Below are 16486 nucleotides of genomic sequence, written 5' to 3'. Positions count from 1 at the left end.
AAACTTGTCCTAATATTGAAGCCTTACTACATAGGCTTTTAAACACTTACTAAGAAGTGAATGCATGTCAAGCTTAATGTATAAAGTGTTTCAAGTTCCATCCCCGCAACTTAATATAGTAAAAATCTCAGTGGAGAATGAGCTATGGTGATTAGAGGAACGTTAGTGAGTCATTTAATCTATTCGAAGCCTATAGCTTTAAAATGCATAAAGTGTATGGATTTTAATTGAACGAAGAAAGGAGAATGTATTGTAGGATTACAGAAAAGTAGACAGTTAGTGTAAATTTTGAGGTATTTGACTTAATTTCTTACAGCCTAAAGTTTGCAAGAGCCATTCAAAGTAAACCATTGAAGCACATAATTCATTAATTCAAAAATGATATAAGCGTGCACTATTTTCACAACCTAGAATGAAACGGTGTAACTTAATTGTGGAGTAAGTTCTAATAAATTACTGCCAAGTACAAAGTGAAATACCAATACTGTATATGTGACAGGGTAAAGTCGTATCCCCCAATAAAAAATAATTACCTAAATCACTAACTAAAGTAGATAGGGAAGTAGGGTCGATCTCCACAGGGAAACTAGTCTTTCTACTCCTAATTTATTATTATAATCTAAATTATCTAAATAACCAATATTTATAATTGAATATGAAACTAAACTACAAAGAATAGGAATAGGGAGAAAACGATATATAAAGGGATCTAGGGCATAGGTTCACCAATAAATAATACTCCAAGGTAAAAACATAGTAATCAATCATTGACATTAAATAGATAACATGATTAACAGGCTCTCGCAATTTATTAATCAACATAGATCTAACAGGCTCTCGCAATTTACTAGATCTAAGTTCTTATTGAAAATAGCCTTTAATATCAAATTAACATCTGCTCGATTCATCAATTTAATATTGCTATACTTTTATAAGCCGCAATTGTAAAACATTAAAACAATCCAATAAGAAATTATCATGCAATACCAACAATCAATAATAGTCAATTATCAATGCATCAATTAACCAGATTGTAAAGGGCTCTCGCTACTTATTACAATCACACAATTAATTTATCAGTATTAAATCTCATCTCTCGAATCTTGACTTAACCATTTATAAATTAACTTGCTTATTGAAACTAGACCTAAACATTAATTCTCATCTCTCGATTCTTGAATTAATATTGTCAAACTCATGCATAAAAGATAGGCCTAATCTAGTCACAGAGCATTAAATCAATCAATAGGAAATTAATCTAGCATTGATAGTCAACAACAATAAATTACCCTTTCATATTATTTATTAGATCCCCATAAACCCTAGAAATTAAACTACTCACACATATTAAAAACTAAACTAATCAAAGTAATAAAATAAATCATGATGAAAGGAATAAAATAATAACTAAGATTAAAGGAAGAGAAATCGTTACCAAAATAAATCTGGAATTAATGAAAGAATTAAGAACAAAGGTTTAGAGAGAGATTAAGAGAGAAAAAAACTAAGTTGAGAGAGAAAGTCTAAGAGAGAAGAAGATTATGTAAATTAATCCCTAAAAACGTACTTAAACAAAACTAAAAACAACTCCTAATTAGAAACTAATTGCTCGACAAAAGACTCTTTCCAGAAACACGCGCCCGATCGGGCTAGAGGCCGCCCGATCGGGCGCGCCTTTTTTCTCGCACTGCTCTTCTCACTACCGCGCCCGATCGAGCTAGCAGCTCACCCGATCGGGCGTGCCTTTGGCCACGCACCAGCACGCATCTTGCGCGCCTTGCCCGATCGAGCTAAACTGCCCGATCGGGCCCTTGCTTCACCTCGAAGCTCGGAGCCTCGATTGGGCTTATTTCTTCGGCCCAATCCGGATCTCCTCTTCGGGTCTTGAATACTCGGTCCAAACCTTGGTATTCAAAATACCGAGCCCTTTAATCACCGGCTCGATGGCTCTAGCCGGCCTTGGGCTTCAACGACGATCGTGCTCCTCCAATGCTCGTAGTTGCTTCATAAAAATCCTGGGAAAATGCTCCAAAGGTGCAATTCCCTGCAAAACTCAACCAAAACTACGAAAACACTAGAAAACACATATTAGTAATAAAAGTGGCCCGAAAGAGCCAAAAACACTACTAATTATGACCAAGGGACGGGGGTAAAATACTATATAAAATAGACATATCAAACTCCCCCAAGCCAAACCTTTGCTTGTCCCTAAGCAAAGAGCTCATCAATGAACATATAAAACATACTTCACCCCAATAATCAAATCAACAACCAACGATTCAAGGTAAAATTAATGAACATGCTTCAACATCAATCAATCTTATTCATCTAATCACCCTTCCTCCCCAACAATTGTCAAGTAGAGCAAACCACAAGAGCATATAGAATTCAAGACTAGTGCTTACACACTCGACTCTCATTTATGTGGCGAGTAAAGAATGTACTCGATCGCTCTCCACCCAACCCCTTTAATGTGAACAATGCCCTCCCAACTCACACTCTCGTGTGTATAAAACAATGAACGCTCAATCCCACTAGTCGACTCGAAATATGCCAAGTCATAACTTGCATTGAAAAACAACACTTTCGCATTTACATAACTTCTATGCACAAGGTCGGAAGGTCTTTTAAGCTTGTAATGTAAGGCTAGGGTAAAGGTAGGATAAATTTGGGATTATGTGAGAGAAAAGCTATGCATTAAGGGAGCCAAATCCTAATAAACCCATGATCAAAAATAATGATCATACACATCTCCAACATAACCAACTCTAAACAACAATCCACCAAATATACTCCAAACAATAAAAACAATCCCAACACTCACAATTTCACTCATAAAAAAATGACAATATGGAACAAGAGTGAATAACAAACCTTGAACTCATAACTTGAAATATTTACATTGAAACTCAACTTTTTTTTTCTTTCTTTTCTTTTGATTAACCTTCACTTAGAACATTTGAACATCACACATTTTTTCCTTTTTTTTTTCTTAGAAGTTCACTTTCTTTTTTTTCAAATTACTCACTTTTTTTTTTTTGAACTTCTTTTGTTCCATCACACTTTTATTTTTTTCAAAAATATACAACCTTCAAACTATAAAAAATAAAAATATGATCAAGCACAAATTACTTCTCAAAACCCACCCAAATTGTGCAAATAATGTGCACACTACAAACTCTCTCACCTCACTCACTAATAGCTCCCCCAAGCCAAGCTTGGGACTAGTAACCAATGGGGCAATTAAGGCTTGTAATGTGGCTACAAACAATAAAAGGGCACAAGCAACAACATGGGTGACAAGAAGGGAACAAATGTATTTAAATACTCTGAAGGCTACCTAAAAGAATGAACGCCTTCGTCCTCCTCATGTGCATAATAATAAGTCATGAAACACTACTCATAGTTGTAAATCAATACTCAAATTCATTGACATACCAGGAATTATGGAACTATCACACATTTCCTAACCAAATCAACTAGTCAAGCACTATATTCACAAGTAGTTGGACAAAATTGATGCATGTTAAGGAATCCAAACAATTAAACTTCAAATCATGACCAACAAATCCACAATATTCATCATGAAATACCAAGAATCAAAACAAATTTTTTCTCAAGTATGGGGCACAGGGAATCATGATTTACAATTCATTGGAACGTATTTTTGGATTTTTTTTTATTTTTCAAATTTTTTTGTATTTTTCATATATAAGAAAGCAATAAAAACAAAATTAGAAAGCAAATAAAAACTACACTAGAAAGAAAGTAAATAGAGAGAAAGGCAAGAGAGTTACCAAGCGAAAGATTACCCCCCCAAGCCAAATCAAGCAATGCCCTCATTGACTTGGGAGTATAACCTACTCCTCATCCTCATCCATCCTCGAATAGCCGCCACCACCATGACTAGAACCGGCCCCTCCATAACCCGAACCACTTGCAAAAATAGTTAGGGTCTACATTCCCCCCAAACCCACCAAAAGGAGCATCGGTCCCATATCCATGGACCGATGAATAGTCCACATAGGTACCGAAGGCACTTGGGTCCGTGTATCCCCCTTGGGGGTATTGGAACCAATCGGGGACAAGTGATTCGGGGGGAATAGCCCCCCGACGGGCATAATCATCATACATGGGGTATAAACCCCGCCCTAGGTTCCTCTCCACAACCCAACCCTAGCATCTAGGGCTCCTACCCTAGTGTCCAAATTCCTAACCATACCCTCCATCCTCCCTTGCCCACTCTCTATCCGATCAAATTGGCTTCTAAAAGCCGAAAAGTCATATGGAGCATTAGGGTCAATGTTGTAGTTGGTTGAGGAAGTGGGAATGTTATGTGTGTAGTGTTGGGGTGATGGTTGGTGGAAATGTTGTGGTGGTGAGGGAGGTGCTTGGTGGTGTGCTTGGGCCTCCCCTTGGTCTCCTAATTCAAAGGTATAAGAGGGAAGACCCTTCTCAAATTTGGTCAAGGCCGGGTTAGGCAAGGTGAAAGCGTTGTCTTTCCTACCCGACTCCCTATGAATCACCCACCAAGACTCACCCCCTATCACATTTATCCAATTAAGGCCTCCTAAGTAGGGTGCGTCCATTAAGGTTGGTCCGGCTACCTTACCATCATCACTAGGGGTCCAACTAAGGTATTTGACCGCAATGTGGGTTACTAACCCACCAAAGTAAATTGGGACCCTAGACCTACCCGATTCGGCCGCATTGGCCACCCTCTGAAAGTGTTGGGCCATCCTATGAACTATGTTAAGCTTGTCACTCTTAGGAATCATGTATGATCCTAATAGTTCTAGTTCATCTCTCCTCACATTAGCCGGTTCATGCCTCCCAAAGATGGTGAGGCCAACAAACCGTTGCCAAAGTTTTGGCACGGGATGTTGAATCTAAGTGCTCTTGGCATGTTGGAGGTTCAAGTTAGGATTCCCTGTTAGAGCACGGTAGACAAAAGTAATGTTGTCTTGGGGTGGTTCAATTGGTCTATCGGCTTTCAATTCAAACAATTTTCCAAAATCTTTCAAGGACAATCTAATATCATTATCAAACAATCGAAATTGAACATGAGAGTTTAGAGCATTTGATTTTATGACATTAAAACTAGAAATGAATTCTAAAGTCAAATAATCATATGTATCATAATGTAATTGGAACAAACCACTCATGCCAATACCTTTGAACAATTTCTCAACATGTTTATCAATTCCTAGTCTAGAAAGCGTAGGATGATGAATAAAACGGGTAGGAATTACCTGCCGTGTGATGAGGTTGAGCATCCTTTGCCTTTGCTCTTGGGTGGTGATGACCACCCTCTCCCACCCCGGAATTTGCAGCTCCGGGTCAATGCTAGGTGCTTGTTGCCTCGATCCTTCACCCCTAACAGTCCTAGACCTCTTGAAAGCCATTTTAATGTGAAAATAGTAGGAATTGAAGCTTTCTCTCTCTTAGGGTTTGAGAAGAAATTGAGAGAAAGTGTTAAAAATTTAGTGTAGATTGTAGAGGAAGATGAGAGGAGTTGGAAAATGTAAGAATTTTTAAGTTTGGATGGAAGAATTGGAAGAGATCTTGGATTGAAGTGTGAGTTGAAGGTTTGAAAATGGAGGTTTTAGAGAGAGAAAGTGAATGAAGAAGATGAAATAAGGAGAAAATGAGGAAAAAAAGAAGAGAAAAGAAAATAAAGGGGGGGACGGCATGAAGGCGCGCCCGATCGGGCGAATAGGGAAATTTCCAGAATGCAAGTTGCGCTCCCGATCGGGCGAGCTCCGCCTGATCGGGCGCAAACGCGAACATAATTTTCGCCCTTTGCTCGCCCGATCGGGCGAGCTTCGCCCGATATTTCTTTTCTTCTAAGTCGATTTGCGCCCGATCAGGCGAAAAGAGAACTTGTTTCCAAGTCTCCTCTCGCGCCCGATCGGGCAGCCGTGCCCGATCGAGCTAAATTAGCCAAGAGATCAGCTCTACTTGCGCGCCTGATCGGGCATATTCGCCCGATCGGGCGAATTTTTGTCCGATTTTTGCCTAACTTACGCGCCCGATCGGGCGAGCCTCGCCCGATCGGGCCCGTACCAAGCCTTGGAGTTTCTCTGATTTCTTTTCTTCTTCAATTTTTTCTAAGTCTTTTTACCTGTCAAATTCATACTTGTACAAAAGCACTTAAAAATGGTAAAATATCACTCTCCTCACCTCTCTAAAATAAAAACAAAAATAAGGAAAAGGAAAACTAATCTAGAAAGCATGAAATACGGGTTGCCTCCCGCAAAGCGCTGGTTTATCTAGGTCCCGCACGACCTTCTTACCAAGTACAATTTCTAAAACCCTTGGTCCAATGCTTGATCTGGTGGTTTCTCACCCGGTCTAGCGATGTTTAGGCTTCGATGCGGCTTCCTGACATAACCTGTGGGACGCCAAGTCGCCTTAACTGGTGGATCCTCCTTGACTCGGACTGGGGGATCTTCAATGCTACACACTAAAAACCCTTCTTTGATCGAATGTTGCTTCAACTTGTCATTGCGTTCAACACTTGCAACTCGATCTGGCGGAACTCTTACTGTAGGCTCGATTCGCACAACTTGCTCGATCGGTTCCACTTGTTCATCCTCGAAACCAAGACCAACCTTGTAGAGTGCTCTTTCTATTGCATCGACTTCCTTCTGCCATTTGTCTATCTCATCTGAAAAGGATGCAACACAAGATACCGCCTCCAAGGGATCTTTTTCAAGAGCTTGGGGCTTGTTAGAATAATTTACAACCACATTAACACTGAAGCATTTCTCCTCAGTCATGGAGCTTTTGGGGGCATTATTCAGATTAAAAACCACTTTATCATCCCCGACTGATAGTGTTAGCTTACCACTTCTTACATCTATGACTGCTCTTGCAGTGTTAAGGAATGGTCTACCTAAAATAATTGGGGTTTGCATATTCTCAGCCATATCAAGAACAACAAAATCTACAGGTATATAAAATTTACCTACTCTAACGGGGACATCCTCTAAAACACCTAAGGGGTATTTGAAAGAACGGTCGGCCATTTGTAGGGTTATATTAGTAGATTTTAATTTACCCATATTCAACTTAGAACACACAGATAATGGCATGACGCTAACACTAGCACCCAAATCACATAATGCATTATCAATCAAGAGATTGCCAATATGACAAGGGATAGAAAAAATACCCGGATCTTTTAATTTAGGTGGAGACTTATTTTGAAGTACGGCACTACACTCTGCAGTGAAAGCTACTTTCTCTACCTCACTAATAGACCTTTTTCTCGTCAAAATTTCTTTCATAAATTTTGCATATGAGGGTATTTGTGTAATCAATTCAATAAAGGGAACTGTTACCTTCAAATCTTTAACCACCTCCAGGAACTTACCAAACTGCTTATCCAAGTTTGTCTTCAATTGACGATTGAGGAAAGGAAGTTTGATAATTGGCTTTTGAGCATTCTTATTCTTATCTGGAGTAGCCACCTTCTCTGGAGTTTTACCTTGCAATGTAGAATTAGGTGTGTTAGTATTATCCTCTAGCCCTGCAGGGCTAGCAACTACATTGTTTGGTTTAATGGAATCAAGATTAGCATTATTTAATAAAATAGGTTCATCAACTCTGGGCATAGAGGGCCCTTCATAGTTTGAACCACTCCTTAGAGTAATGGCGAATGCTTGATCCGTGGGCCTAGTCGGCTATGCCGACAGGGCTCCCTGTTGGCGTGCTTGTAGAGTAGCGGAGAGTTGCGCAATTTGATTATCTACAATTTTATTATGCGCTAGAATTTGATCAATTGTCGCATCCCTGCTCTCCATGTGCTTTTGCATATTGACCAACATTGCTCTAATTTCCCCCAAAGAAGGGTCGGAAGATGAGGGGGGTTGTTGTGGTTGATTCTTCTGGCTAGAATTTGGGTGATAATACTTCTGTTGTTGTTGCTGTGGCACCTGTGGTTCTTGTGGTGGTGGATTTTGAACATTAGTGCTCCGGTAGGAAAGGTATGGATGATTCCGATACCCAGAATTGTAAGTGTTGGAGTATGGGTTATTCTGCCTATAAGCTTGGAAGGCATTAACTTGCTCCACGGAACTCCTGCAATCCTGCTCCCAATGACCTACAACACCATAATTTTCACAGAAAGCCTCATTAGAATTATTATTAATTGCAGAAACATTAGCTACATTAGCAGTGCTCAGATTATCTAATTTTTGGCAAATAGAGGACAGTTGAGCTTGCAAAAAGGATACAGAGTCGACGCTATGTTTCCCCTTGTTAGCAAATCCTCTGGGATTCCCATATTGGGAATTGTGTATCGCCATATGTTTGATAACCTGACCTGCATCATCAACATTAAGATTCATAAATCTCTCACTAGCTGCAGAGTCTAAAATTATTCTAGAAGAATTTCCAATGCCGTTATAAAAGGCTTGGATTAACTGCCATTGTGCTAAATTATGGTGGGGGCATTCTCTTTGTAAGTCCTTGAACCTGTCCCAAGCCTCATATAAAGATTCATCGGCTTCTTGGGCAAAGTTCTGAATCGCACTTTGTAGTACTGATGTTCTCTCTACAGGATAATATTTGTTATAAAAATTCAAAACAAGAGTTTCCTAGTCAGTTATACCAAGTGTAGTTCTATTTAAGCCATTAAACCACAATTTAGCTTTTCCAGTTAAAGAGAAGGGAAAGAGAATCTCCCTGATTTGGTCTTGAGTGACCCCGGCTTGCCTTATGGTGTTGCAATATTGACAATAGTCGGCAATGTGAAGATTCGGGTCTTCACCCTTGGCTCCACTGAATTGCTTCCTCTCTATCATCGTTATAAATTGGGGTTTAATTTCAAATTGAACCCCATCAAGAGCCGGAGTAGGGGTGAGATGTGGAAAATTCGTAAGCTTTGGTTGTGAATAATCACTAAGCTTCTTTGGAGCCGCCATCTCTGATTCTGTGTCTGATGATGCCTCTAAATCGCTAGAATCAGTTGGAGGATCGCGGTGATTATTGTTAGTATCACCAGAATCCGCCAGGATTTGCTTGTAGAAGTTTTTCTGTATATGGAAGGAACGTTCGATCTCAGGATCGAATGGGATATAACCTGATCTGGAACACCTGGGCATAAACAAAAACTAGAAGCAAATATGAGATTTGTCTCAGAGAACTAACGCTCTCTGAGACAAAAGAGAAATAATCTAGACTACAAAAATAATCAGAAATAAAAATAAAACCGTTTCCCCGGCAACGGCGCCAAATTTTGACAGGGTAAAGTCGTATCCCCTAATCAAAAATAATTACCTAAATCACTAACTAAAGTAGATAGGGAAGTAGGGTCGATCTCCACAGGGAAACTTGTCTTTCTACTCCTAATTTATTATTATAATCTAAATTATCTAAATAACCAATATTTATAATTGAATATGAAACTAAACTACAAAGAATAGGAATAGGGAGAAAACGATATATAAAGGGATCTAGGGCATAGGTTCACCAATAAATAATACTCCAGGGTAAAAACATAGTAATCAATCATTGACATTGCATAGATAACATGATTAACAGGCTCTCGCAATTTATTAATCAACATAGATCTAACAGGCTCTCGCAATTTACTAGATCTAAGTTCTTATTGAAAATAGCCTTTAATATCAAATTAACATATGCTCGATTCATCAATTTAATATTGCTATACTTTTACAAGCCGCAATTGTAAAACATTAAAACAATCCAATAAGAAATTATCATGCAATACCAACAATCAATAATAGTCAATTATCAATGCATCAATTAACCAGATTGTAAAGGGCTCTCGCTACTTATTACAATCACACAATTAATTTATCAGTATTAAATCTCATCTCTCGAATCTTGACTTAACCATTTATAAATTAACTTGTCTATTGAAACTAGACCTAAACATTAATTCTCATCTCTCGATTCTTGAATTAATATTTTCAAACTCATGCATAAAAGATAGGCCTAATCTAGTCACAGAGCATTAAATCAATCAATAGGAAATTAATCTAGCATTGATAATCAACAACAATAAATTACCCCTTCATATTATTTATTAGATCCCCATAAACCCTAGAAATTAAACTACTCACACATATTAAAAACTAAACTAATCAAAGTAATAAAATAAATCATGATGAAAGGAATAAAATAATAACTAAGATTAAAGGAAGAGAAATCATTACCAAAATAAATCTGGAATTAATGAAAGAATTAAGAACAAAGGTTTAAAGAGAGATTAAGAGAGAGAAAAACTAAGTAGAGAGAGAAAGTCTAAGAGAGAAGAAGATTATGTAAATTAATCCCTAAAAACGTACTTAAACAAAACTAAAAACAACTCCTAATTAGAAACTAATTGCTCGACAAAAGACTCTTTCCAGAAACATGCGCCCGATCGGGCTAGAGGCCGCCCGATCGGGCGCGCCTTTTTTCTCGCACTGCTCTTCTCACTGCCGCGCCTGATCGAGCTAGCAGCTCACCCGATCGGGCGCGCCTTTGGCCACGCACCAGCACGCATCTTGCGCGCCTTGCCCGATTGAGCTAAGCTGCCCGATCGGGCCCTTGCTTCACCTCGAGGCTCGGAGCCTCGATTGGGCTTATTTCTTCGGCCCAATCCGGATCTCCTCTTCGGGTCTTGAATTCTTGGTCCAAACCTCAGTATTCCAAATACCGATCCCTTTAATCACCGGCTCGATGGCTCTAGCCGGCCTTGGGCTTCAACGACGGTCGTGCTCCTCCAATGCTTGTAGTTGCTTCATAAAAATCCCGGGAAAATGCTCTAAAGGTGCAATTCCCATTTAAAACTCAACCAAAACTACGAAAACACTAGAAAACACATATTAGTAATAAAAGTGGCCCTAAAGAGCCAAAAACACTACTAATTATGACCAAGGGACGGGGGTAAAATACTATATAAAATAGACATATCAATATGAATGTTATTTTATTGCCAAACTGAGCAAAGTTTGGAAGTGTATATATATATGGTAGTATGAAGGGAGTTGAGCTACTGTCAATACAACAAAATAGCCTCTCGGAAGCTAGAAACCATGGTTGTGCATGAAGCAATATTTAATATCTTATTCATAATTATATAATAAATACATACTCTTTGAATGTGAGTGCAGGATATGTCAGATTGCGGTAAAAAAGCACGAGCCTCCCAAAATCAATTTCATACTTCTGGCTCTAAAAGTTTTGCAAACCGACAAGCTGATTATGTATGGAATATATATGTCATTTTATAATTACCTAGGATTGTATTTAGATCATGTCTTTTTATATGCAATTGATATTGTTGACTTTTCATATTAAAGCTCTTGTTGCTTTATTATTTATAGGAAGATGAACATGGACTGAAAATGAGCTTGTTAGAGTTGTGGATTAAAACCCATACGGGTAAAGACGAAAGCTTTCTTCCTAACACAGTCACCGAAGATTTTGTGGTATGGTTTTGTGACAGATTTCTGGTATGATTTTGTGCATATTTTGTGGTATAATTTTGTGGTATAATTTTGTGGTATGATTTGTTATAGGATGATGTTAAAGCTAAGGTTGAAGAGCTGAGGATGATGCACACTAAGATGTCTGAACAAGAGCTCGAAGATGAAGCATTTCAGCAAACTATGTATGGCAATGAGATTCCAGATCGTCCTGTGGGTTACGGATTAGGGGTTAAAAAGGGGGACATTTTCGGAGTACGTGGTGTGTTAAGGAAGGAAGGGTATGGAAAAGTTCAAAAGAGGAATATTGTAATGGATAGTGTTAGAGAAGAAGTGAATGCTTTGCACAAAAAAAATGATACACTATCCCAAGAAAATGAAAAGCTGAAAGACCGGGTGGGCCACAACAGTCTTCTTCTTAAAGCCCTTGTTGGACAATTTTCTCAGATTGTAGGTGCAGTTCGTCAAGGGAATGCATCTCCGGATCTTTTAAACAAAGCATCTGAGTTCTTAGGGAAGGCTAAGCATCAGGTAACAAAGTCACATTTCTCTTTATAACTGAAATCAGAAATCTGAAGTTCAGAACTGAAAATCAGATTTGAAATCAGAACTGAAATTCAAAATGGTTGTGTGTGTGTGTGAAATTCAAATCTTGTGTGAGTGTGTGTGAAAGTGAAAGCTTGTGTGAGTCAAATCCCCTTCATGCTTGTTGTCCTGCTCCCCTGCCTAAGCTTTGGACTTAAGGTAAACAGGCAATTTCATGCTTGCTGTCTTCCTCTCTTTGTTCTTGTTGAGTTCACATTCCCATGCTCAAAGCAATTCATTGCAATTTTTCCGAAAACTCTTATGATAGGCTTACAGTAGATTGACCATCTATGTATATTGCAATATTTTCTTGCAAGTACTTCATATATTGGTTCATATGGATTCTGCTCATCCTGCTTTGTGTTTATCAACTCGATTGCTTGTGTGTAAAGTCTGCTGGCATGATTCCAGATTTCCAGATCTTGCTTTAATTTGCTGGGAAGTTTCTATCATGCTATTCCTTAGCAATATGCTCTCTTGGGTGATTTTGCAGAAAGCTACAAAATAATATAAAATAAAGAAATTGTAATAAAAAAAATTAAATAAAAAATGGGACTTGTAAATTTTAATTGAATCTGTTCCTAAATTATTCAGTTTGTGTCATATCATTCAATGCTAAGATTGATGTAAGTACATGTGCTTGCTGTTTGACAAATTTCCAATTCAGCTCTGAATTCAGAGCTGAATTTCAAAGCTGTAACTTTAGTTTTTAATAAACCAAGCATGCTTTTACTTGTTTGTAGAGTTTCTTGTATTTTAATCACTGTATCCCTTTTTCCATGTTCACATTGAGCCATCCTTTCTTATGTTCATATGAAAATGTTCCCAAACATCAGTGCTTGACAATGAAATTTACTACTACCATAAATTTCTAAGTAGAAACTTCGCTCCTTTTTTGGATAACTTAATGATGATATGACTATATCTTCTTGCTCTCTTTGTTCTTGTTCAGTTCACATTCCCATGATCAAAGAAATTAATTCAATGCTAAATCAGTCCTAAATCAATGAGTTTGTGTCATATCATTCAATGCTAAGATTGATGTAAGTACATGTGCTTGCTGTTTGACAAATTTCCAATTCAGCTCTGAAATCCAAAACTGAATTCAGATCTGAAACTCTACAAACAAGTAAAAGGAGCTGAATTTCAGAGCTGAATTCAGAGCTGAATTTCAAAGCCGAATTTCAGAGCTGAATTTCAGATCTGAAGTTCAGAATTGAATTTCAGATCTGAAAATCAGATTTGATACATTTATACTTAACTCATTGCTTAGCAGACTAATCTGATTTCAATATGTGTTTGGTATTCATACAATCAAGTTCACTCTTGAGTTCTTGTATATGGTTAAAGCTTATTTACAATTGGTGCATGAAATGGCTATTTTAAGTTGTTAATAAACTGATAGGATTATTGTGCTTCAAATGCATCTGAATGCACACAAATTATATATGATGTGTTAGTATGAGTCATTCTGGTATTAATTCATGTTGTTCTGCCTGACATTGCTGCTATTCCTTGTGTCAAATTGTTGTCAAAAGATAAGAAGGTGATTCTTCTAGTTGATAATGCCGGCATTGTAGTGGATAATCATGGACAGCCCGTTGGTGGTACCTGGTATTTGGTTGTTGTGCTCCTCATTCGATTGCTGAGTTATCTTTGTATGTGGTGATTGCTAATAATGGAAAGATGGAATTATAAGCTTGTGTGTGTGTGTATAAGCCTATATTGTGTAATGTACTAATTTATACTTTGTATTTTTTTTTTTTAAGATTGGAAAAGGCAATGTAGGTGCAACAACAAAATAGACCGGGATACTTGAGCATCAAAACAAGCGACTACATCGTCTATAACGCCATCATCTATCTATTTTGGTTATTAGTCTTAATTATTAGTGATGTATTTATTAGGGACAAGCTACGATAATATGCGACGTTTTTTTAAAAAAAAAATTAACTCTGTTGATATTTTCGTTTATAAATTTGGTAATTTAATCAACTACGTACTCTTATTATTGTTGATAAATTATTGTTTTTTTTTTTAATCTGATTTAGTTATAAGAATATTTGTTTACTTTAATGTAAATGTTATTAATTTAATTTATGATAAATTTAAATAACTATAATGTCTATATGATGGTAATAATTTAATGAAAGGAAAAAAATAATAATAAAAAAAAAGCTTAAAAAAATTCTAGACGCTTTTTGATGTCTACATATTTTGCATATTTTCACATTTCAAAAGTTCCCGCCATACCATAGGTGACACGAATAAACGCAAGACAACAAAAAGCGTCGCTAAATTTGAGTATGTGGACATGTAAAAGCGTCACAAAAAAACTAAACAAAGTTGGGAAAATGCGCGAAATTAGTATTTTCCGACACTTTGTATATTATTTTAGACACAAAAAAGCGTCGAAATTCTCGACGCTTTTTTTAGTCCCTAAAAATTCTCGACTCACGGATTCTCGACGCTTTTTAGCAACGTCGAGAAATTTTTTTTTCGACGCTTTTTAGCGTCGAAAAAAGACCTAAAAAGCGTCTAGAAAACACGCTTTTTGTAGTAGTGAGGCAAGAATATATCTAAAGCACCGCGGAAAAGCAAGATAAACAATAAAAGTCGTACCGAGATAATCCAGTTCCGGACACGTGCAGTAGACATGTCCACGTGGTGGCCACCCCAAGAGGCGCTCACTGGAAATCCCCTCGGCGATGGTCTCGCCGGTGCAACGGAAGGAAAGTACTCGTAGAACCAGATCTACAAAGAGCTAAAAGTGTGAGTAAATGCTAACTAATATGTAGGGCTAAACTTTATAGGGAGTAAACGTTTACCTCTACGACCTTCCAAAAGGCAGACAAAGCAACGTTCGTCCCAAAGGACCGGTGACGACACGAGTCCCTCAGCGCACGAACGAAGTCAGCATAGGCCAAGCTGGCCTAGTCATAAGTTCCGATCCGCTGGAGATCACGGACAGCATGGAGGTAGTAAAGCAATGCCCTACTACCCTTGTCAGGGGAGAATGTCCCTGACAATAACATCAGCACGAAGATGCGCACCCGCTGCTCTCGGGTGGTCGCATCATCATCAAGAGCCGCTGCTAGCGTCGAGCGGTGAATTCCCCTAGCACTAAACTGAGTCGTCTTGACCTCAGCTCGGACCCGAATAGCGATCGGCCCCAACAACTCCTCGACCTCCGAAGAGAAGACGTCGATTCCACTGTCGAACGGCAGTGGCACAGAAGTGAACTCCAGTCCTGTGATGAGACTGAAAATCCGTAGGGGTGACCATCATCTCGCCCCAAGGGAAATGGAAGGTGTTGGTGGTGTCCCAAAAGAACTCCACCAAAGCGCGCACTACGTGATGACCCTCGCTGGAGGCGACCATAGCCTCAGAGGTCTCGAACAAAGTAGCAAGCCCGCAAGACTCCCATAGGAGCCTCGTCTCAAGATCCCTAGCGATGTGCATCCTGTACAAATCGCCTAAACCGTCACAGCCAGAGGCGTGATGCCGTGTCCTCCCGGGCTCGGTGCCCTGTCTCACCCTCTCAGAAATGTGGTGGACAGGGGCGAAGAACTGGGTCCGCTCATCCCACTCTGGAAGTCGACCAAGTGAAGTGGATGGCGTGGCGTCGTCCTCCACGGGCTCATGCTCCCGTCTAATGTTTCGGGACCGTGAACCCGAGCCTCGTTGTTTAGCCATGCTACATTGTGCAGAATCATAATAAATTAAGGTTCTATAGTATCTAAGGTTCGTCTAGCCGCATGATACTATGTTCGCAAAAACAGCGTACGTAGTACTAAAACAGAGCACAAATTCAAATTGAGCATGACAGCATTTTTCAAGCAATCAAACAATTTCTTGCAACACTATAGTGATTATTGTGACAAATTGGACAAGAATTGCTAGCAAAAATGTCAAGAACGAGCCACATTGTTCTTCACGACCTTAAGAGGTCCAACAATGGCAAATTGCTCATTTCTTCACCAAATTGAGTCAAACAAGTCTCAAATTACTCCCAAGGAAATATACAAACATTATCAAGCAAATTCATGGCATAACACTTGACAAACAAAGCAATTTGAGCATTATAAATTTTGAATTTTCATAAAATTCGTGAATAAACATGCCAAGAATTCACAAAAACCGATGTGAGTTTGAAGAAAACTTACATAGATGAGGAAAATAGATGAAAAGAGCTTTGATTTGCAACAAATTTGAGCGAATTCGGTTGAGAAACAAGCGAGCAATGAGCAATTGAAGTTTCGGACTTCTTTCGAGCAGTTCGCGACGAACAGAGCAGCAAAATGAAGAGGAAGGGGGTATTTAAGGAAGTCCCCACGCTGGCGCCAGGCTCTATGCATTGGCGTCACAAATTAGGCTTGGCGCCTGGCGCCAACATCAGCGCCTGGCGCTAACGCTAAAAAGGTGGCGCTGATGGTTTTTCAGCGACGCCAAAGCAC

At 38.8% G+C, this 16486-nt stretch overlaps 1 protein-coding gene and 1 non-coding gene across 2 annotated transcripts; both read left to right on the top strand.

Moving 5' to 3' along the window:
- The first annotated feature begins 8442 nt into the window (after nt 1-8442).
- On the top strand, nt 8443-8549 carry LOC145629705 (small nucleolar RNA R71). The gene has a single exon (XR_014111860.1). It is a non-coding gene; the product is annotated as a small nucleolar RNA R71 (small nucleolar RNA).
- A 2815-nt stretch (nt 8550-11364) lies between these two features.
- On the top strand, nt 11365-13949 carry LOC145627063 (uncharacterized). Its single transcript, XM_081679465.1, has 3 exons — nt 11365-11400; nt 11538-11975; nt 13799-13949. The coding sequence occupies exons 2-3, from the start codon at nt 11571-11573 to the stop codon at nt 13832-13834; spliced, it is 441 nt and encodes a 146-aa protein (XP_081535591.1). The 5' UTR covers nt 11365-11400; nt 11538-11570; the 3' UTR covers nt 13835-13949.
- The last annotated feature ends 2537 nt before the right edge of the window (nt 13950-16486 follow it).

Source organism: Chenopodium album, chromosome 4 (genome assembly GCF_948465745.1).
Source record: "Chenopodium album chromosome 4, dcCheAlbu1.1, whole genome shotgun sequence".
NCBI lineage: Eukaryota > Viridiplantae > Streptophyta > Magnoliopsida > Caryophyllales > Amaranthaceae > Chenopodium > Chenopodium album.
Note: the sequence above shows the minus strand (reverse complement) of the source record. Positions and strands in the feature narration are given on the sequence as shown.